The 23963-nt window shown below is 39.7% G+C and overlaps 2 protein-coding genes across 3 annotated transcripts; both read right to left on the bottom strand.

The window, feature by feature from the left end:
• Positions 1 to 689: 689 nt before the first annotated feature.
• C9H11orf97 (chromosome 9 C11orf97 homolog) lies at positions 690 to 12278 on the bottom strand. The gene is made up of 2 exons (XM_060160870.1): positions 12137 to 12278; positions 690 to 814 (listed from the first exon to the last, which is right to left on the bottom strand). Exons 1-2 carry the CDS (start codon positions 12276 to 12278, stop codon positions 690 to 692), a joined length of 267 nt encoding a protein of 88 aa, XP_060016853.1.
• A 5654-nt stretch (positions 12279 to 17932) lies between these two features.
• Positions 17933 to 23850, bottom strand: ANKRD49 (ankyrin repeat domain 49). Of its 2 annotated transcripts, none has more exons than XM_060157899.1 (3): positions 23784 to 23850; positions 20950 to 21304; positions 17933 to 19568 (listed from the first exon to the last, which is right to left on the bottom strand). In XM_060157899.1, exons 2-3 carry the CDS (start codon positions 21205 to 21207, stop codon positions 19107 to 19109), a joined length of 720 nt encoding a protein of 239 aa, XP_060013882.1. In that variant the 5' UTR covers positions 21208 to 21304; positions 23784 to 23850; the 3' UTR covers positions 17933 to 19106. The 2 variants fall into 2 exon arrangements, with proteins under 2 accessions (XP_060013882.1, XP_060013881.1); XM_060157898.1 differs by lacking the exon at positions 23784 to 23850 and adding an exon at positions 23182 to 23292.
• Between the last annotated feature and the right edge of the window lie 113 nt (positions 23851 to 23963).

Here is a 23963-nt window from a genome sequence, read left to right as displayed (position 1 = left end):
CTTCTTTCCTCTCAGCCCAGGGTTCCCTCCCAATTGTAGAGCTGTTTTCAGGACTTACAGACCCAGTTGTATGTCCGTACACTACCTGGACACTGCTTGTGCTTCCATGTCAGAACCCCTGCCTTCTCCACATCCTGCCACAAATATTGCTGGCAGACATCGGCTGGGACAGTGAGGAATGAGTAATAGCTTTTCCCCAAACATAATGTCTGTGAGGAACAGTCTACTGGGGCCAGCCTTGGTGGCCTCCTACCTAAAATAGGGTAAAACTAATGGAACCTAGCAAAGCAGTTGCCTTATTCTTCCTGAATTCCCTCGTCTCCCTTTCCTCATTTCCACTAGTAAACGCAGATCATCTGTCTAGAAGACAGGACAGTGCAAGATTCCTTCCCACTGAGCCTGTGTGCTGGAAGGTCTTCTGTGGATAAAAAGGAAAGGAAAGAGTCAGGAGTATAACTCAAGAGTGTGAACTTGTATTGTATCCGTGGGGTAAATTGGTTACTTAAACTATTACTATTTAGGTTCCACAATGAGGCAATGTAGCTAAACTACAAGTAACGTGAGAGAAGCAAATCAAAAGAAGATTGGCTTTCGACTGAGAGCTGTAACTAAAGCATATACCACTGGTTTATAAACCGCTCAGTATCCTCCATGCTTGGGGTGGAAGTCAAGGGTTTCCAGGTCTTACTTCATAGCCCTCCTTGCCTCGAATAGTCCTTGGCTTGTGGCAGTAAACTGTTTCTGCTCGGCAGTCCTGGCTTCAAGCCTCCCACAGGGAGATTCCTTTCAATGCTCCAAATCCCTTCCAGGGCCACTGTCAATATTTTCAAAAGCAAGATAATGATTATTAGCTCCTTCTCTTTTCAGCACAAAATGTTCGTAAAGTATTTACTTGGTGACTATCTTCTTTAGCCATTTGGGTGGAGGTTTATTTGGTTTGATTGATTAAACCACCCAAGGTCTTTAGCCTTTGTTTAATCTGTAATTCTAGCTCATTCATTGAATTATTCCCTATGCAATTTAACCTCTACAGTGTTATTAATTTAACCTGCCCCTAAAGAAACAGATGAAAAGTCAATTAAGAAATACAAATAGCAAGATGCAGAGAAATCAGGAATAAATAATCATTAATATATGGACTTCATCAGCAAGCTTATCTGATTCTGCTTTAACTCCTGGAAGCACAAATATTTCCAAAGATAACAAAACCCAAAGTTACCAGAGTAATTCATCCAATAGATCCAATAATCTTCTAAACTAGAGGTTGTTTAATCTCCCCCTTGAAAGAAACAGTAAACTCACTGGAAAACAGCATAACAAAATATTTGTAACGTGATGTCTATGCACTGTACGAGGCAAATTATAGTCCTAAGTCCTGATACCATCAATAAGTATTGGTTTAGTAATGATTTGCACTGGGCTTTTCTCCATATCCTAAAATCACATGTTTAGATTCTGGGAATCAGTTAACAAGCATTTAGTGAAAATCTACTGTGTAGAAAACTGTGACCCAAGTCAAACAAAGAAGTGAATTCAGGTAAAGGCCATAAGTTGTTTTTCCCATTTCTGAAGCTGCAAATGTCAATGCCCAATATTCTCCACAGATCCAAGTCTGCCCACTGGCATACACACTGACATGATCCCTCCCTAAAGGAGTCTGTACCATGCAATGGGTAGGGGCACAGCCTTTGAGTTCAGAGGAGATCTGGGTTTCAGTCTCTGCTCTACCACCTACCGATTCTATGACTTTGGGCAAGTTATTTAATCCACGATGTCTCAGTTCCCTCATGGGGATGACAATAATATCTACCTTGAAGGATTATTATAGGATTTGGATGAAATGAAATGCTTTGTACTCAATAAATAGTAGCTTTTTTTTTTTTTTACAGGGACGATGATTTTCCTGTACAAGCATGGACTCAGATTCTATTTCCAGAGGCACAGTCACTGAGCTGACTCACCAGGCTGAATGTCAGTCCTTTCCCCTCCTTCCTGGCTCCTGAACGGAGCGGCTGGAGCTATCTGTCAAGATTCGTTTCCTCCCTCTTCTTCAAAGACCTTCAAGGAAGACTCCAAGACTCCTTCTGCCAAGACCTTACAAAGTTCAAGCTTTTCCTTATAGCTAACCCAAATCTCCCCTTACTGATCAAGCCAGTTTCCTTTCCTGCCCCGTCTAGAGATAGAAAAGGGTAACAAACTCTCAGATGTAGGAGTCCACGAACACTTATTCAATACCCCCCGTGACACCCTGTGAGAAACCGAGAAAATAGATTTAGCTTTGTTCCGCATTGTGGGAAGGTCTGGTAAATGGAAAATGGTTAAAAATCCAGAGGTAGAACTCTGTAGAAAACCCACATCAAATTAAATAGAATTGTACTAGTCTAATCCAGTTGGCTCTTTCAGATGCAATCACATTTATGGCTTAATGGAGAAAATACCTGAAATGTAAATGCATATGCCTAGAAATGCATGGGAAAAAAACCCTCAAAGCAAAATGTTGTTACACGTAAGTGTTTACTGTACTTGGGGATAGAGGGTGCTGGGAAAAGTAGCATGACTTTGATTTGATAGGATATTTGGATGAAGACATTACGGAAAGTGATATATTCAACTGGAGGAAAAGAGGACCAAAAAGAAGTGTGAATATCCTTTGAAGCAGAGGCTTCTTTAAAGGGAAATTCAACTCTCTCAGCTCTGGGCAAATGCTTTCCAGGAGGAAGGAAGACAAAGGGGGTGTGTGCAGAACGGGGCCAGAGAGACCTCAATGTTGGCGGCCTAACCTGAAAAGGAAAAGGGCAGTAGGCATAAGAGAGACGCTAAGAGAAAGGAATCAAATCCTTTCTTGAAGCTCGCAATCTTAGAGATTCTTCTTCTCTCTCCTCTTCTCATGCCCCCAAACCTCTTCTACTCAAACACCTTTTTAGGTGTGTCTTTATCCTGAATTTTAAAGTTACAAAACCAAGTCTTTACGCTGAAAATTTTAGCCAATGGGATCTGACCTGGTCTATCAGAAGGTCGCCCTTTAAAAATATTTTTGTTTCCCCAGCTCTCAGGACTGTGAATAAGGAACATGGGAGCTTGAAAAGCCAGTTTAGAAACATATTGTCTATGCTTCCTTTGTATAAACATGGTCAGAGGAAGAAAATTTTAAGTAATTAAAATTTGTTTGGTGACTTCTAAGCTCAGTAATTATCTTTTTTGGGGGAATTATCTTGACATGTCTTTGGTGTCTAGTAAGTTCCTTGTATATTGTAGGTACAAAAACATTTTTGTTGAATGAATTAATGAATAGCAAAAATATCGACACTTGCTGGGAAATATTTCACATTTCTTAAATTTGTACTAAACATAATAAACAAACCAGACTCAACGTTAAGTGTGCATGCATTCAGGTACATATAGACACAAATGAATGCATCTGAGAGTACACTCTTGAAATTCATTGGGAAAGGAAATGTATAAGAGAACACTAGGGAGCTTCATTAATCAAAGTTTTCATGACTACTATAAACTCTGCAGGTTTTAGCCTGAAAAATACAAAAGCCCTTGCAATTTGAAAACATTAAAGTAGTACATTAATGTATTTCCACATGGTCCTCTATAGAAAATTTTCCAAATGTAGAAATAGCTTTAAAATAGATGGCAAAATGAATGCAATAGTCCCATAATGCATGTCTCATAAACCTACCTCTTCTTTTTAAAAAAGTTGTAAGGAGGGGGAAATCTTCAGGGAACCACTAAGAATGTATGAATTGTGAGGTTAGCTAAATTCTTACTTATCCAGAAGGCTCCACAGGTGGCCCAGATTCCATTTACACCCGGCAGCAGATCTGATCAGAAAATTGCATTTTTTCCTTTCATCATTTCAGCATGATGAGACCCTGTAGATCCAGGCCCCTGTGCTTGGGGCAGGAATGTGTAAAGCCTCTGAAACCTCTTCTACCTCAAGTTTGAACTTAAACCTGGAGAAGATCGTGACAACTTTGTTGTTACTGAAGAGAATACTATTTGCTACCAGTACAGTTTCAAATCTTTTTTCCTCTAAGAAAACATAATCTTATATTTTAAAGTATATCCCAATGGCTAAGAGCAAAGACATCAGCTTCTGATGAGCCTACATTCAAGTATCAGTTATTCCACTGTGTGACAACAGGCAAGTCGTTGTACCTCCCCCAAGCCTCAGCTTCCAGAGCTGCAAAATGGGAATAATAATGACAGGGACAGAGTACAGGGACAAAGTAGGTGATTAAATAGTTAATCCCACGAAGGGATCATAAGTAAAAAAAAATGTATGGGAGACCCCTCTAAGTTAAATGATCACGCAAGAAAGCAGGCTTGCTTAACAACAAAACCAAGTGGGCTTGCTTAGCTCCAAAACCATGCAACAGAAGCATTAGACGTGTCCCAAAACAATAAAACAGTGGTGGAATGAGACCCACATCCTGTCCAGTGAGGTCAGTAAGTTAATGATTCCTAGGACATGCTTCTCTGTGCACACTAAAGACAAAAATACAAGGAAAAGGTGACATTAAACTGAAACCTGAGATGATTTACCATATTTTAGTCTATGTAACTGCCTTTTCACTTATTTCCATTGCTGCACGATAGTCCCTGTTTGACCATGTAGGGACAAGAAAACTCCTGCCCAATGTGGAGGAGGAACTGACGATGGAAGCTTGATGTCTACCCTCCCCACTTTTCCTTTGATTATAAAACTGCAGCCCACTAAGTTCTTGGCATGCCACCCCTCTCGCCCACCCACTTGTAAATCTCACAAGTGTCCTATACTAATAAACTCTTTCCTTACCTGTCACTCTGTCTCTCACTGAATTCTTTCTGCACGGAGACAGAAGCTCTACCAAGCTCTATGCTCTACTAAGTCCCAAAACGCATTCTGCAGTTTCAATAAGAGCACGGGGTTGTTGCAAAGATTGAAAGAGGTAATTTGTAAAAACTTTCATGTCCAGGAGACACACTGTGAATGATGGCCAATATAATAAGTAAATAAATAAAATTATTAATGATTACCTCCATCATCATCATCATCATTAGAGAGACTCCCTTCACCCACCTACCCCTCCCCTTCTCACTGAACCCATATAGCTCTACGTCAGGAGCCTGGAAGGACTCAAAAACCCAGAGAAGGGAAGGCTTAGAGGCCTGGCAGTCCATTTTTCTTGTTGTCACTGATGCCATTCCCCAGACCCAAGTATGGGGTGCACAGTTAACAATCACCTGGGACATGTTGGCCATTGCAAGGTCTTCACAGCTCTTATTAACTGTTGTCATACACGACCACAAGAACAGGTGGGATAGCTCAATCACCTGAGGGTCCCTCACTGAACGGCTTTTTCCTGAGTCCCTTCTTGCTACCCAAATAACAATATTCTAAAATAAATGTAATGTTCACTGTTAAACATCCTTAAAACCTAACTTCTGGATCTTTTGACATTTGGTTGATATTGTTCAACCCAGAGAGAAGAAACTTTCGACCTTTTACCAATTTCATTCAACCAAAGGAGAAGAAAAAAGACAGAAATAACTTAAGTCCACTGCTCTGGGGTACTTCCATTATTGTCATCATTAGCTCCATCGGAAGTAAAACATGCTATCTTTTAAGTTGCTTAACTTCAGAACAAATGCCCCTCAATAGACGGTACGATTGAAACCAGGAGATTGAATTTGACCTTCAAGATCACTGCATTTGACCTTCAAGAAAAAGGTCATTTGCAATCCGGAAAAGAACAATTTCCCTGCACTCATGGAAGCAAAAGCCTATTTGGGATGGGTGAAGGAGCAAACGATAAGTAAAGAAGTGAAGACAATGAATGGGTCAAGCATACTTCCTCCTAACATCTGGGAATAGCTACTATATAAGTCATACAAGCCCCTCAGAGTTTTATGCAGAATTATGGGTGTATGTGACAAGGTGTGTTTTCCAGCAAGAGAGGCCATAGCTTTCTTCTGATATTTAAAAGAGTGTGTTACTGAAAACCTCCTTCTAGAAGGTCCAGTGGCTGACCCGAGCTGCCAGTCCTCTGGGCTAGGCTGGAAGAGTGTGGCACTCTCCTTGGGTGCTAGTTTCCTATTCTGGCCAAGGACGTGGGGATTCCAGCCATTAAAAGAAAGAGAAGAAGAAAATGAAAAGAAAAAATAGAGTAGGTTTTTGTTTTTCATCAATAGAGCCCTTTAAGACTTAACCTTACAGAATCAATCCTCAGCTTTGAAAGATTTTTCTAGGCTAAAATAGCACCTCCGTGCGACCTCTGGTGGATGTTATTAAAAATGCAGCCCCCCCATGCCCCCCCAAGCATTCTCCATTTTATATGAAGAATATTTGAAAACACTGCTTAGAAAAATGAATTTTTATAAGCCGAATTATTTTTCCTAATCATTTAGACAGTCTCATAATCAAACATATCCATTAAGAATAATACAACATCCAACTAGTGTATAAATCAGCTTTTATGTAATCTCTGAAAACAATGAAGGTGACCCAAAATATAATAGTATTAACTTAAATATTTTTTTTAATCACCAGGGAAGTAGTATATGTAGATTGTGGTTCAGAGAAGTAATTTAGTAGGTCATTTTGCATCCATCCATAAAGTTCAAACTCTAAGACTTTAAACTTTCCTTCAAGACACTATATGATCATATGTATATGTATAACTGATTCACTTTGTTATAAAGCAGAAACTAACACACCATTGTAAAGCGATTATACTCTAATAAAGATGTAAAAAAAAAAAAGGCACTATATGAACAGAATGAGCCGTTTTGTTGGTCTCTCTTTCCGTGAGAATGGGTGACACAAGAAGCCCTAAAAGGTGTTTCTATGCTGGTTTTAAAACATAAAGTGGGAAAACATTTTTTAAAAAAGAAAAAAAAGGGGCTTCCCTGGTGGCGCAGTGGTTGAGAGTCCGCCTGCCGATTCAGGGGACACGGGTTCGTGCCCCGGTCCGGGAAGATCCCACATGCCGCAGAGCGGCTGGTCTCGTGAGCCATGGCCGCTGAGCCTGCGCGTCCGGAGCCTGTGCTCCGCAACGGGAGAGACCACAGCAGTGAGAGGCCCACGTACCAAAAAAAAAAAAAAAAAAAAAAAGAAAGAAAAAAAAGACTTATTATAAAGCTATAGTAACAAAGACAATGTGGCACTTGTATTGAGATCAATAAATAGATCAAGAAGACCAAATGAAGAGTGAAGAAATACGAAAAAAAAAAGTGGGAAAATATACCATGGAGTCTGAAAAGATGTACCTCTGGGCCTGCAGCATCTTCTCTTAGGAATCCTTAGTGAATTGGGGTCCCACCAGACTGTTGTTCAACAGTCCTCCTCAGAAAATGTCAACTTCTCTGAGTATAGGAGTTGTGCCTTACAGTTCTTTTATATCTTCAAGCAACTGCTGGTACCCAAGAGGGTTGCAGTAAAAACCTGATGGTTTGAAAAGCATGAAATATGCACCTAGCAATCAGAGAAGGAACTATGAAAATGAGGGGCTCCAGCAGTTTCAAAATAACATCTATGAGGGATTCTTGAGAGCACATCTTTTTTCAAATGAACCATCAGTGCAAGCTATCAACGCCCAGGCCATGTAACTCATATACCATGTGTATGTGGGATAAAATCCTTGGCTGCTTTGACCAATTTAAATGACTTCGATTCTTCTGGGTCAGCGATTTGCAAAGTGGGGTCCCTGGACCAGCATCTTCAACGTCTCCCGGGAACCTGGTAGAAATGCAAATTCTTGGACCCCACCCCAGACTTTTTTTTTCTCTTTTTAAAAATTTATTTATTTATGTTTGGCTGCATTGGGTCTTTGCTGCTGCGCGCAGGTGAGAGAGGGCTACTCTTCATTGTGGTGCGCAGGCTTCCCATGGCAGTGGCTTCTCTTGTTGCGGAGCACGGGCTCTAGGCGTGTGGGCTTCAGTAGTTGTGGCACGCGGGCTCAGTAGTTGTGGCTCACGGGCTCTAGAGCGCGGGCTCAGTAGTTGTGGCGCACGGGCTTAGTTGCTCCGTGGTATGTGGGATCTTCCCGGACCAGGGATCGAACCCGTGTCCCCTGCATTGGCAGGTGGACTCTCAACCACTGCACCACCAGGGAAGTCCCTCATCATCTTTTAAAGAATAAACCTGAATTGTAGTAGTGAGCCACTAATGGACATAGGACTTTTTCCTGTCCTCTAAACCTGCCCCCACAAGACAACACTGCTATAGTTGAGGATGGATTATTTGTTCTAAGTACTTTAGCTACATTTCTTCTGCTCACCCCAGGGAGCGCTGCATCATTTGAGCCCTTCCATCTCTCTAAGCTCCCCTGTCAGCTTCTCTCTCTTGCTCTCTGAGCTCCAGCCACATGGCCCTTCTGTCCATCCCCACATGAACATTCTATTTTCTCTGCCTGAACTGCCTTTCTCCTAATTTTTTTTCCCCGGGTAACTTCTACCTGAATTTCAGGTCTATGCTGAAATGTCAGTTCTTCAAGGAAACCTTCCTTGGCTCCACAATCTTGAAATGCCCCTGGTTAATTTTTCTCATAGTACTCTCCTCTTTTCTTTCATTTGATTTATTGCAATGTGTGTGCAGCCTCATTTCCTTTATATCCAATTATTTGTGTAACTATTAGTTTACCATATGTCTCCCTTACCAGGCCATAAATACCATAAGAGCAGGGATGTTGTCTGTTCAGTTCATTAGAGTCCTAGAACAGAGTTTGACATAATAATGGATGCTCAACAAATGTGTGTTCAAGTGGAACTAAGCATTGTTCAGTTAGTGAAAGATTCTTCTATAGGCATGTCTGCGCACGCAGCCTTGTGAACAACAGGGAACCAGTATTTCTAGTCCTAGTGCCCAAAAGCCCAATCCAAGGAGCCATGGAAAACCTAACTAACCAACACAAAGATATGGCAGGTGTCATCTTTTCCTGACTAACCGATAGGGAACACAAGTAAATAAATTTGACTTGTGTGCAGACTGACCCAAATAGGGCAAAAGACCTGCTGCGTATGGCTGTGGGGCTGGTTCATTCCTGGTCATGAGACCCAAACACACCCTCAGACATGAACAAGGCAGAGTTAGATACTTTCTGCATCTTGTTTCCCCTAAATTAGGAGTCATATGAATAAGAGATGAGTGAGGGTCAGAATTACTCTAGCTTAACTTTGGTTTACACTTTTTTGGTTAAATCATGATCTTCAGGCAGAAAAAGGGTTTAAGAAATGTGGCTAAGAAAGAAGAAAAGGTTGTAATAGTTCAGAAGAGAGGAAGAGATCACTTGCTCTAAGTTCAAGTCTCTTGACAAATTTCAGCCCTTCTGTTATGAGAATTTACAGAGGAAATCACCAAAGGTTTTGAGGAACTATGAAAAATGAGAGAGTAGTAAAGAGCTAGTATAGGCAAATATTCCCTGCTCCAAGAAAGACAGAAAGAAAGAAAGAAAGAAAGCAAACAAGCTGGCTAATAACAATTGCTACAATTTATCGAATGCTACCATGCCCTAGGCATCTTACATATATTATCTCTCTTCCTGACAAGCAACCTATGGGCAGGTATAATTATTCCTATTTTATAAACGAAAAAGTAACTTCCAGAAATCATAAAAATTAAAAGCATGCCTACCTAACTCTCTCAAATCAAGTTACTAAACTAGACAGATTAGGGAGACACGGTAGCCACAGCGTAGTACGTGCCTTTCAGCAAGGCATTTGATAAAGTGCATTTCTCTTTGGCAGAGAGTGCCCATGCCAAGGATGCTGACTGACAGATCAGGGGCTTCTAGAGACTCTACTTGGAACTGTTGGGATCACCATTTAATTTGTTAATTTGAATATAGGAACTTTCAGCAAACTCACCAAATGTGAGAATGGCACAAACCTGGTGAATGGTTTATGTGCTGAATGGCAAACTCAGGACTCAAAAGGCCTTCTACACCTAGAATGAAGTGCTAAAATTCATAGGACGGTATTGTTGGGGATACATATAACGACCTGTATTTAGGACCAAACAAAGGAATTGCATAAGCATAGGACGGAAAAGGCCTGGGTCAAATGTTTTCAGTTGGACAGGGGGGGAAAGAGAAACTAAGGATGTCATAGACTGCGTTTGTTACGTGTGTTAATATAATGTGTCTGTCTCAACAGCTCATGTAATTTTAGATCCACCTAATAGAAGTATAATTTTCAGATCAAGGGAGGTTATAGTCCCACCACATACACTAACCTGATTGTACTGGACTCAGTGATTTAATAAAATGGAGAATACTGGGATAGTTCAGCCAGTGTGGTGAAAGCACTACAAATTATTTTGAAGGTAACACTGAAAAAAGAAAAAAAGAAAGGTAACACGGAGTCTATGAAAGATTTGGTGGGTGCTCAAATAGCCACCAATATATAATTCAAAACTGTTTCAGTGGGAAAGCACCACATTTTATCTGTGTATATTTGGGAGCAGATGTGTGATTAGGGAGTAGAAGCTGTACAGAGACTGGGGACCTTTCCAAAAACTAGAGATTGAAGATCTTTCAAAAAAAATTGAAAATTGAATGGATACTTTGTGCAGGTGTAAATATTCTGTCTCTATTTCAGCTGAGGCCAGGAACTCAGGAAGGCTGAGGCAGGAACTCTTTATACGCCCCCCACCCTGACTTTGTGAGCTCCTGAAAGTCTGGACACCTGCCTTAATTCATTACTCATTTCCCAGCAACCAGCCCAATGCCTGACATGCAAAAAGGACTCCACAGCTGTCAAATTGGTGAGTGAATGGTTAAGTCCACCTTTTACTCCTACAGTCACAGGGAATACAGAACCTTTCAATTATAGCCCCTTTAACAGGAAAATTCCCAGATAGATAGAATTTTAAGTCGGAGTAAGGAATTACTTAAGTATACTGAATACTTATATATATATAGTGAATTTAGCTGCTCTAGACAAGGTCTCTGCGTGCTGTTGACAATAACAGGAATGAGGTACCATAATCAGGCACATTGTGGCTGATGCTGAGGGAAGAGGTCCTTTTACCAGGTGGCAGCAGTTCTGTGGCTCCTCGGGGGGTCTCCGTCTCCCAGGAGGAGGGTGCGTGGTCGCTGGAGGAGCGGAAGCTGAGCGGCTTGAGAACAACCCTCACTCCTCTGTTGTCCTGGCGCAGAGGGAGCCACGGTGCTCTCGAGAGGCAATCAGGGAGGTGCTGCAAAAGGGCTGGGAACGCTTGCCTTCCTCTTTGGCCTGTTATTTTCATCTTCATCATTCCTTACCACCTACTGAAGACATGTGGGGCACAAAGGGCTGTGAAATATCTGTAAATTTATGGAAGAGCACTTGGACCTAGCGTGGACTCAACCATGTTGGCTGTGACTGTGAACCAGAACTGCTTTTACTTATTTGAATGTTGTTTGTGTGTTTGGCAGGGCAGGGAGGAGACAACAGCAGTGTGTTAAAACGTGGCCCATAATTGTGAGATTCTAAAAGGATCAGGTAATCATAATTTATGAACTGATAATCCAAGAGATGGGGGTTTAAGTGTTTGAAGGATTTCTCCAGCACTGAGTGACGGTAGGCAAGTCACTTCCTTTCCTCTAGTGTAGACCTCAGTTTCCTGGTCTGTAAAATGAAGGAATTGACAAAAATGATCTGCATATTTCCGTGTGTGTATATAATTTATGTATTTAAAATATAAACTTCATAGTTTTATTATGTGTAAAATTTAAATTTATATATTACATTTTACACATTTTTATAATTTAAACATATTTTAAAATATATTTAAAACTTAAATATATATTTTACACATTTTTATAATTAAGATATATTTTATAATTTAATATTTTTAATATCATATGTATGTATATATACACACACAATTTTTTTCAATACCTTCCAGGCCAATGCCACTACCAATTAAGTTGGAGGATACCTGGACTCAGGTAGCCTTTTATGAAGGAGGGCTTGGGGAAATGGACCAGATGCCTTCGGCCACAAAACCATCACCCATGCCTTTGCCAAAACAGCAGCTCCGCCCCCTCCCTCCAAAACCTTTGCGGCTTCAGCTAGTCTTAGTGCGGTTTCCCCCAGTTCACCTTTCACCGCTTCTCCTCGCCCACGTACCTCCCGCGGGGTCCGAGGCTGAAAGAGAACTCACACTGCTTCCGGGACTCCTGGGGGCCGCGGCCTCCGGTCTCCCCGCGCGCCCCGCATCCCAGGCCTGCGGGCGGCAGAGGCTGCTCGCCGTCGCGGCCCGCCTCGTGCATCGCCACCGTGGTCACCGCCTCCTCCCCCCTCATGCCGCGGGGGTCTTCTTCGCGGCGCGCGGCCGGCTGGCCTTCTCTGCTCCGCCGCAGGCTGCTGGAGAACGCGAGGCGTCTCCGGTTGCCATGGTGACTGTGGATCCTCCCCGCCCCCAGCCGCCCCCAGCCGCTCCCAGTGGGCTTGTGCTGGTGACCCGCGCGCCCAGGAAGGCGCTGGAGTTGGGGAGCTGCAATTACTTACTGACCAAAGCAAAGGACTTTCTTTCCATTTATCTCTCGTTTGTTTGTGACACCAGTTTCGCAAGAGGGGGTTTACTATTCCTTGGTAGGGAAACTGAGATTAAGAAAAGCAGAGGATATTGTCTGAGGTTACACAACTAGAAGTGCCACAGCCGGAATCCGAATTCCGAAAAGTTTGGCCCCAAAGGCTAAAGAATAAATCACCACCTGGAACAAGTAGGGGCGGGAGGAGGGACTGGACAGTGAGTTCAAGGAAAGGTCTCTGGTTTCACGCAGTGCTTTGCTTGTCGTGTCCCGCTCCCTGCTACACTCACATGATCGAATAAATCAATGTTGAGGATTCCCAACTTTTGGATTGTAAGTTGTTGTTGTTATTATTAATAAACAACTCCTGTAGTGTCTAAGCACTTTTGTATTCACAATCTATTTGAATTCATATAAAAACTAATTTTACACATGAGAAAATCAAACTCAGAATCTAAGTTTAATTTGAATAACAAATGGGAAAATCTAGGGCTTTATTTGGAGCAAGAGGTTGCTTTTGTTTTGTTTTTGCAGTCTCTTTTTTTGTATAACACTTTGGCCTTATACCATGGATGCAATATCTTATCTGTCTAAGGATATTAATGATACACTTCATTTCCAATGTTACTTTCTTCTTGTATAATTGTTGCTTCCCCCAAGTTACCTGTTCTGGTTTGTTTTGTTCTCTTAGTAGCTTTCCTCTACCTTCAGGTGATCTTTGACTGTCTTGCCCTATCTAGTAGTGGACAGATGACTCTGTGCATACAGGTGGGCTTATCAACTGGGGGTTTCACTGATGGGTGATCTGTCTCGGCTGTTCAGTTGGGGAAGCCCTCATGTTGGTATTTTAAGGTCTTATCTTGTGAACTGCTCTGATTCTCCATGGAGTGACTCCTCCGGTCTCCCTGCTGGAGGGAATCAGTCTGGTACCAGCACCCTGGGAAGTGAGGGGGAGAGGAGAACTGAAGGCTTAATATGTAGAATGTAAGTATTCATGAAATTCCCGTTTCAGTATGGTGGTTCTGCCTTCAACTGTGCTTTGTACCTTCCATCCAGAGAGCCTGTTTGACTTCCTTCAGTGAATTACCTCCAATCTTCTGCTGGAGTGGAGGGGGGGTCATCCATCTAGCTGCTAGGAATGGGGGATCTGGAGGTATAACTGCTTTATTTTTATTGTGATAAAATGTACATAACATAAAATTTACTCTTTTAACCATTTTTAAGTATACAATTCAGTGACATTAAGTACATTCATAGTGTTGTACAGCCATCACCACTATCCATTTCCAGAATTTTTTCATTATTCCAAACAGAAATTGTACCCATTAAACAATAATTCTCAATTTCCCCCTCTCTCTGCCCTCTGGTAACCTCTGTTCTATCTTCTGTCTCTGTGAATTTGACTACTTTAGGTACTTCATATAAGTGGAATCATACAATCTTTTCCTTTTGTGTCTGGGTTATTTCATTTAGCATAATGTTTTTAAAGTTCATCCATGTTGTAGCATGAATCAGAACTGCATTCCTTTTTTAAGATTGAATAATATTCCATTGTATGTACATAGAGCATTGTGTATATCTGTTCATCTGTTGATGGACGTTTGGGTTGTTTCCACCTTTAGGCAGTTGCAAGTAATGCTGCAATGAACACTGGTGTACAAGTATCAGTTTTGAGTTCCTGCTTTCAGTTCTTTTGAGTATATACCTAGAAATGGAATTACTGGATCATATGGTAGTTCTGTGTTTAATTTTGTGGGGAACCATTAAACTTTTCCAAGTGGCTGCACCACTTTACATTCCCCCCAGCAATGCACAAAGGTTCCAATTTCTCTATATCCTTGTCAACACTTGTTACTTTCCTTTTTAAAAATATAACAGCTAGCTATCCTAATGAATGTGAAGTGGTATCTCTTCGTGATTTTGCTTTGCATTTTCCTACTGACTAGTGATTTGAGTATCTTTTCATGTGTTTACGGGTTGTTTGTATATCTTCTTTGGAGAAATGTTTATTCAAGTATTTTATCCATTTTTGAATTGGGTTTTTTGTTGAGTTTTAAGAGTTCTTTGTATATTCTGGATATTAATCCCTTATCAGATATATGATTTATAAATATTTTCTCCCATTTAATGAGTTGCCTTTTCACTTTGTTGATAGTGTCCTTTGATTTTAAAAAAGTTTTACTTTTGATGTAGTCCCATTTATCTATATTTTTCCTTTAATGCGGTGTTTTTTGTGACATATCCAAGAAATCATTGCCAAATCTAATATCATGAAGATTTTTTCCATTTGTTTTCTTCTAAAAGTTTTATAGTTTTAGCTCTTACATTTAAGTATTTGATCATTTTAATTTTTGTATTAATATTATAGTGTGATGTAGGAGTCCAACTTCATTCTTTTGCACGTGGATACCCAGTTTTCCCAGAACCATTTATTGAAAAAGGCTATTTTTTCCTCCATTGAATTTTCTTGACACTATTGTCAAAAGTATTCAGTGCTCAAAAAAAAAAAAAAAAAAGGTTTAAAAAAAAAAAAAAGTATTCAGTGCTCCATAAATGTGAGGGTTTATTTCTGGATTCAAAATTCTGTTCCATTGATATATATGTTTATCCTTATGCCAGTACCACAAGCTTTCTAGTAAGTTTTGAAATAAAAAAGTGTGAGTTCTCCAACTTTGTTTTTTTTTTTTTCGAGATTGTTTGGCGCTTCTGGCTTCTTTGCATTTCCATATGAATTTTAGGATCAGCTTGTCAATTTTTGTGAAGAAGCTAGCTGGAATTTTGATAGAATTGCATTGAATCTATAGATCAATGTGGGGGGTAGTGCCATCTTAACAAGTGTTTTGATCCATGAAAATGGGATGTCATTCTGTTTATTTTGTGCTTCTTTAGTTTCTTTCAACAATCTTTTATAGTTCGCAGAGCAAAAGTTTTGTACTTCTTTTGTTAAGTTTATTCCAAAGTACGTTTTTTCTTGTCAATGCTATTATAAATGAAATTGTTTTCTTAATTTAATTTTCAGTTTGCTTATTGATACTATATAAAACTAAAGTTGATTTTTGTATATTGATCTGGTATCCTGGAGCATTGCTGAACTCATTTATTAGTTCTTATAGTTTTTTCCCAGTGGATTCCTTATGATTTCTCATATACAAGATCATATCACCTGCATATAGAGATACTTTTAGTTCTTTTCCAATCTGGATGTCTTTTCTTTTCTTTTCTTGCCTAATTGCCCTGACTAGAATCTGCAGTAAAATGTTTAATAGAAGTGGTGAGAGCAGACATCCTTGTCTTCTTATTATTTTTTTTTGAAAATGTGACCTGTTTTATTTACTAGGGGAGCATTTGAAACTTTGAAAGAGAACATCCATTTTTTTAAAATTAATTTTTATTGGAGTATTGTTGCTTTACAATGTTGTGTTAGCCTCCACTGCACAACAAAATAAATCAGCCATACACATAGAGATATCCCCTCCCTTTTGGACTTCCCTCCCATTTAGGTTACCACAGAGAATTAGGTAGAGTCCCCTGTGCTATACAGTACGTTCCCATCAGTTGTCTATTTTGTACATAGTATCAATACACAGTATATGTGTCAATCCCAGTCTCCCAATTCCTCCCACTCCACCGCTTTCCCCCTTGGTATCCATACATTTGTCCTCTATGTCTGTATCTCTATTTCTGCTTCGCAAATAAGATCATCTACACCATTTTTCTAGATTCCATGTATATGTGTTATTATACAATATTTGCTTTTCTCTTTCTGACTTACTTCACTCTGTATGACACTCTCTAGGTCCATCCACCTCTCTACAAATGACCCAATTTCATTCCTTTTCATGGCTGAGTAATATCCCATTGTATATATGTACCACAGCTCCTTTATCCATTCCTCTGTTGATGGATCCTTGTCTTATTCTTAACCTTAGAGTGAAAGCACTCAGTCTTTCACCACTAAGTATGATGTTAAGTTTTGGGGTTTTTTTAGATGTCCTTTATCAGGCTGAGGAACTTCCTTTCTATTCCTAGTCTGTTGAGAGTTTTTATCATGAAGTTTAGCTGTAACTCTTTGCTTTGTTATTTTAGTGGTTGCATTAGTGTTTATGGTATACAACTTTAACTTTTCATGGGCTACCTTCAAGAGATATTATACCGCTTTAGGCATATTTTAAGAGCATTCCAAGGACTTCCCTGGTGGCACAGTGGTTAAGAATCTGCCTGCCAATGCAGGGGACACGGGTACGATCCCTGGTCCCAGAAGATCCCATGTGCCGTGGAGCAACTAAGCCCATGTGCCACAGCTACTGAGCCTGCACACCACAACTACTGAAGCCTGCATGCCTAGAGCCCGTGCTCCGCAACAAGAGAAGCCACTGCAGTGAGAAGCCTATGCACTGCAATGAAGAGCAGTCCCCGCTCACCGCAACTAGAGAAAGCCCTCACGCAGCAACAAAGACTCAATGCAGCCAAAAAAAGAAATTCCATTTCTCTCCTTCCAGCCATTATATAACTGTTGACATATATTTTACTTTTAGATATGTTATAAACTCTGTAAAAATTGTTAATATTTTTCTTTAAAGTCAATTATCTTTTAAAGATAATTTTCCAAATCTGTATCATAATATTTACTTGTAAAATTAATGAGACCATTTAACGTACTTTGACAATCACAAACATTTGCAATTATCTTTTCTATATGACTAATAGTTTTTTTAAACCATCTTAACCATTTTAAAGTGTTGAGTATATTTACATTGCTGTGTAATGGATCTCTAGAACTTTTCATCTTGCAAAACAGAAACTCTATACCCATGGAACACCAGCTCCCTATTTCTCCCTTCCCCCAGACCCTGGCAACAACCATTCTACTTTCTGTTTCTATGAATTTGAATATTTATTTATTTTTATTATTATTTTTTAATAAATTTATTTATTTTTGGCTGTGTTGGGTCTTCACTGCTGCACACGAGCTTTCTGTAGTTGTGGCGAGCGGGGGCTACTCTTCGTTGCAGTGCACGGGCTTCCCGTTGCAGTGGCTTCTCTTGTTGTGGAGCATGGGCTCTAGGCGCGTGGGCTTCAGTAGTTGTGGCACACGGGCTCAGTAGTTGTGGCTCACAGGCTCTAGAGTGCAGGCTCAGTAGTTGTGGTGCACGGGCTTAGTTGCTCCGTGGTATGTGGGATCTTCCCCGGACCAGGGCTTGAACCCGTGTCCCCTGCATTGGCAGGCGGATTCTTAAACCACTGCGCCACCAGGGAAGTCCCTATGAATTTAAATATTTTAGATGTCTCATATGAGTGGACTCATACATAATTTGTCTTTTTGTGATTGGCTTATTTTATTTAGCATAATGTTCTCAAGGTTAATTCCTGTTGTAGCATGTGGTAGGATTTCCTTCTTTTTTAAGGCTTAATAATATTCAATTTTCTGTATATACTACATTTTCTCTATTCATTCATCTGTCAGTGGGCTTTTGGGTTGCTTCCATCTCTTAGCTGGAATGAATAAACATGTTATGGATCCAAGGAAGATACACAGGTAAAAAAAGAATTCATGCTTTTTTTTTGGTTGTTCAAAACTTTTATTTTTTTTTGGAATATTTATATTTATGCTTTTGTCACTATCCACAATGTGGCTTTTAAAAAAGGCCTGAGCCACTTTGCGGTTCTCACCCCAATATAATCATCATCCCCTCATTCTTAGAATTCCTTTTCCCTGTCACTTTGTCTTTGTGTGGCTTGTATAAAATGAGGACCCTGGAAAAGAACACTTCCTGTGAACTTGAGAGTCTAGATGAGCAGTGCCCAGCTCAGTAGGACCAGGGAGGTAAAACTAGCTGGAGAGCAGATACGTTATGATCTGAACCAAGGTATAGTTGTGTGCATGTCTGAAGGGTCGTGCTGACTCACCAGCAGCATAAGGAATATGCAGGTTGACCAGGGTGAGGTAGGATGGTCCACAGGATTGTGTGGATTGTGGGAGGGGGCAGTATATAAAATTCGTGGATTAAACACCTAGCTACTTCCTGAAAATGGCCTAGGTTCTAGAAAACAAAGATCTAGGTGTCTTGATTTTTTTTTAATTTACGGAGATTCAAGACACTAATATGTTCATTCTTACGGTTTACAATGAAAGCAAATGGCTATGGTGATGCAGAGAAGACAGCTGAACTGCACCAGTATATTAAGAGTTTTAAATGAAATTCTGAGTTACCTGACCTTATAAAAATACACATTAATATACTAAATACTGCACAAAGATCTAGGATGGGGGAATATTTAAAAATACATTTCTCTTGGATCAGCACCAAAAATATCATTAGTTTTCTGTACAGCTTGTGACAAGTTTTTCAGTATAGGTAAGTTAAAATGATTTGATAAAAATCACAAACACCACGGAAATCATTAAAGATATATCCAATCAACTTCCAAATACATTTTGACATCAAGGTCAGGCAATTCACTTGGAAGGATATTATCGTGATATTACCACTGAATTACTGTCCTAAGACTTCTGATGTCAACTTTGTATGATGGGGACATTTCACATCTCACACAAAGGAGGCACTGGGACTTAGAAACTTAAGAAAATTATTAGAACCATTAAGACTGAGGTGAAGAATTTGTGCAGCCTTCCACAATTTCAAAGAGGTAGTGATACATGCTTGTCCTCCTGGCGATGTCAAATGCAGTTTCCTCCAGGTTGTTCTTCAGACCTGCTTTGATGTAGCGGTTCATCAGGAGGAGTTCAAGGGTATCTTTGCTGTCTCTGTTCCCAGCAGCTAGATGTAAGGGGGTCAAAAGGCCTTTTGTCTGGGCGTTGATATCTGCATCATGCTGCAGTAAGAAAGAAGCCACTCTGGTGTTATTCCACTTACAGGCACTGTGCAGGGGTGTCCAGCCATCCACAGTCACCGCGTGAACATCTGCCCTGTGTGCAATCAACTCCCGGACCACGTCTAAGTGTCCGCTGTAGGCTGCTCGATGGAGCGGGGTGTACCCATCTTCATCTCGAGTGTTCACGTGGGTGGCCTTTTCTGAAAGCAGTCTTCGCACTGTGGTCAGCTGAGAAGAAAGTAGATCTTTTACAATCCCAACTCGAAATGAAACAATAAGCAAAGAAAATTAAACCATCTAGTGTTCGATTTAATTAAGTTAAATAAAAACTTCTTTGTTAGCAGATGACTGTAAAATAAAAAATACGATTTTTTTGGGGGGAGTGGGGAACTGATTTAACAATGAACAAGTCAGTGTTAACTATAAACTGTTGATTCTAAGAGCATGATTCTCTGAATACCAAACCATACATTTATTCCTGGTCCAATGAAGGCTTATTGTATAAAAGCTATAGTCCTAGATGAATAATACAGGCTAGAATTGTATTAATATTTTATATTTCATCTGCGAAGAAAACATAGTAATGGAACAGACTGATCTTTCTGTAGTAGGATTACCACACCAATATACATACTGTATAAAACTTTAAAAAATACCTACTGTATAGCACAGGGAACTCTACTCAATATTCTGTGATAACCTAAATGAGAAAAGAATCTAAAAAAGAATATATGTGTAACTGAATCACTCTGCTGTACATCTGAAACCAACACAACGTTGTAAATCAACTACACTCCAATTAAAAAAAAACTTCTTTTAACAGTAGAATACAATGGTAACAAGGAAGTCGAGATTAAGGAGTGCAATTCCTTCTAACTAAAACAACCTCAGATACATGTTTTCAGGAAGTGATTTTCAGTTTGGTCTGAGGACCTCTGGTGGGATGCAGTCTGCTCTTGGCTTAAAAAGTTATCCAAAAACATAAGACCATTTATTAGTTTATTAACACAGACATGGGGGAACTTAGTAAAACAAGATACAAACGGCTAAGTGGGAAGAACAGACTTTGGCTGTTAAGCAGGGTCATCCTACTTGGACGATTCTGGGCAAATTAATGTTCCTGAATCTCAACTTCTTAATCTGTAAAAGGGAAGAATATGACGTATCTTATAGGGATATATGAGGATTAAATCAATAATGTAGTAAGGCACATGGTATAGTTGGTATTTAATAAATGTTAATTCCCATCCTCTCTTTACTAAATACTTGTCTTTAGGATGACCCTAATGACTTAATATAAATGATTTAAAGATACAGATGATTGCTTGCTCTCTTTATAATTATTCTTAAAGCTCCCCAAAATACCCATGTGACACTTTGTAGCTTACTATGTGTTTTCACATACATTGCCTCTGTATAAAACCCCGTATGAAAGAGGCAGGTATTATGGTGGCCATTTTTACAGATAAGAAAATAGAGGTTCAGAAACAGTAGGCTTTGCCCAAAGTTACAGACTAAAGCAAGATTCAGTACAGGTCTTCTGGCTTCCAATCTAATACATTTCCTACTAAACTAAGGTTTCCTCTTTAACTGTTCTTTTTATTTTTACCCGATTTTTTTCAGCAGCCCAAAGAAGCAATTTGCTTGGATCTTTTTCCATTTTTTTTTCTTGCAATTGATACCACTCTTCAGTTTTTTCATCTTGCTCTTCATCTTCATCAGAATTCCCTACCCAGAGACTTTGGGTGCCAGTGGGAATAAGGTGTCCATGTGTTTCTAATAATTCAAGTTGGTTAAAGTGTTCAGAAAAGTCCAAGGAGTTCTCTGGGTCTGGTTTTCCATCATCATTTACTTTCTCTTTTTCCATTTTTACTACTATTCTAAATACAAAGCATTTCAAATGCCAGAGTATAAATAATCTTTCCAGAGATGAATTATGTCTGCTTTATTTTATTCATCAAGATCTGAAACACAAACACAAAAATTAGGAGCAAAATGGTTATTGAGGCTTTATCAATAGCATAGATAAGTCTTGCAAATATACACAAATAAACCCTGTCTAAACTTTTTTGGTGTTTATTAATACCCTTCACATTCATTAAATATTGGAACTGATAGATTTCAGTTATCTTTATTTTTAATATTGTTTTTCTACTAAGTCAGTGGTTATAACACTATTTTGAATCTATTGGTTCACATACTACATTGTATTATGCTAACAGTGATTAATGCTTGAAGCTTTTAAATTATAACTAATAAAGATAACCACATTCACGATTTTTATAGACTAGACACACAGAAGTTATAAAGCAGGAGCAAAAATTTTTAGTTCCTAAAAAATCTACTTCCAAGAATCAGAGATTCTTAGAGATGGAATAGCCCCCAAAGGACATGTGTCCCAATCTCTCATCAATGCAGATATCTTTATCATGACATCTGTAATAATCAACCTACTTCTACTTTAATAATTTCAGGCTTAGGAAAATTCACTGCTTTAAAAAGTAGTCCTATTCATTGACAGATAACTATAGTTCTTAGTTGGGTTCTTGTTTTGAAACCGAACTTTGGCTGTCATTTACTCCTTCATTCAACAAAGATGAATAGAATGCCTGGTATGTGCCAGTCTCTGGGTACTGGGATTCAATAATGAACAAGATCCACGTCTTAACCTCAAGAAGCTTCCTGTCTCGTCAGGGAGATTGGCAAAGACAGTGTTTAAGTGCTATAATAAGACCATATCTAGATATGATGAATATACAGGAAGGTCATAATTAACCCAGTCCTCAGGGAGTAGAGAAGGCTTCCTGAAGGAAATGATATTTATTCTGCTAGGCTGCCATAACAATTTATAAACCAATATCAGCTTAAAGAGTTATGCAGCAGATTAAACTTTAACCAATTAAACAAAATGAGAATAATAGATATTTAAAAAATATTTCTCAGCTTCCCAACTATATTTGTCGAAATCTTATCAGTCTTTCATGACTCTTCTCAGATGTTGCCTCCTTCATTAAGTCTTTCTTGAGCCTCCAAATTACATCTCTCTCTAGTTTCTACTTTTGTTTTGTGCTACATACTGTTTTATTTCACCACTAATTTTGTTCTTGTTTTAGTCTCTTAAAAGACTGTAAGCTTAAGGATAGGGACTATATTTAACTTACATTTATGTCCCACTTATATAAAGCAAACATTAAGAAATATTTGTAGAATTAAACAGAATTAAAGCCCTATCACTTGATTTTGCTTGGAATGGATTCCGAGAAATTTGAGAGTTAGTCATGTACCCCTAAGATACTGATTTCTTTCTACCTAATTTTCACGAGCTTTAATTGATACAATCCTAATGCATCAGTAGATTTTATTACTACTGCCAAGTGCATTAAAGTCAAGTTTAAATTTATCACGCATGACCAGTACCTTCTCTGGACCTGTTACTTTGTTGCACAATGAAAGGACTGTACTAAAGGATTTCCAAAGACTGTCCAACTTTACAGAGTCAATCGAGAGACCCTATCAGAAAGGCTGTATGTTCTAATATTTTCACTTTCCTCAAACTATTCTCTGAACCTTGCAATACAAAAGTGATCACAAATCTACTCATTAAACACTTTATTAAATACCTTACTGTATAGTTCACTTGTCATTTGTATCAACCACAGTAACATTATAGCACAGATCTTATACCCCCCTTTCCTTTTCATAAAAACTTTTTATAATTTAAATTTACTGTTCCAGGTACAATAAATTACATATAAAAATTTCTTAATGGATTTAATTTAAAAAGTCAACCCCAGGTGCATCTCCCTGATTCAGGGCTTAAAAAGCCGATCAAGATACCTACTTGATGATACTCCACCAAGAAGAACTAGGGTATGTTTTTTAAAGATCACATTCCATAAGAGATCTAAACTATGTTAACTCTTAACAATTCAGTGACAGGTGGGGCCGTAAACCCCATTTTACAAGTGAAGGCGCTGAGGTTCTGATAGATTAATACAACTTTCAATAGAACTAAAAGCCCAAATTTTCTAATTCAAAAGTTTCACATTGTTTTTTAATGTACTCTATTTTACTGCTGTCAGCACAAAGCAATGCAGATGTGCTGAACCCGAGATCCAGGCAGACAATAAGGGGACGCAGGGAAAGTCTTGTAAACTGGAGTCCGAATGCTCAATCTCTGGGGAGTGGAGGTGAGGGAGAAGACCACCAGTCCCGGCCCTCCAGCACAGGCTGGTCACTTCACAGGCCCAGGAGTCGCGTCTGCGGCCTTCCGAACTTCTACGAGCGAAGAAGCCGCTCCAGCCCTACTTAGGACCCACGACACGGCCCGATTTGCAGGGCTCGTCAGGGGTCGACAGGGGACCCGCCCCTTTGGGCCCAGGAGTTCTTAGGTGGCGCCAGGCGACCAGGAAGCGTGGCCCCGGACGAGAAAGACCTACCCACCTTAGAGAGGGGAAAATCGCCGCCGGAAAGCTCGCTTCCGGGGTTCGTCCCCCGGGCTACTCAGGATTGGCTGCTGTATGAGGGCGGGTCCTCGCTGCAACTTTTCCTGCTACCTTACGGCAGTCGGCAGCCAATGAGAGGAGTTGAAGCGCCTACGTCATTTATGAGGTATCGCGAGAG

The sequence above is a fragment of the Lagenorhynchus albirostris genome, chromosome 9, assembly GCF_949774975.1.
Source record: "Lagenorhynchus albirostris chromosome 9, mLagAlb1.1, whole genome shotgun sequence".
NCBI lineage: Eukaryota > Metazoa > Chordata > Mammalia > Artiodactyla > Delphinidae > Lagenorhynchus > Lagenorhynchus albirostris.
This window is presented reverse-complemented; position numbering and strand designations above follow the sequence as displayed.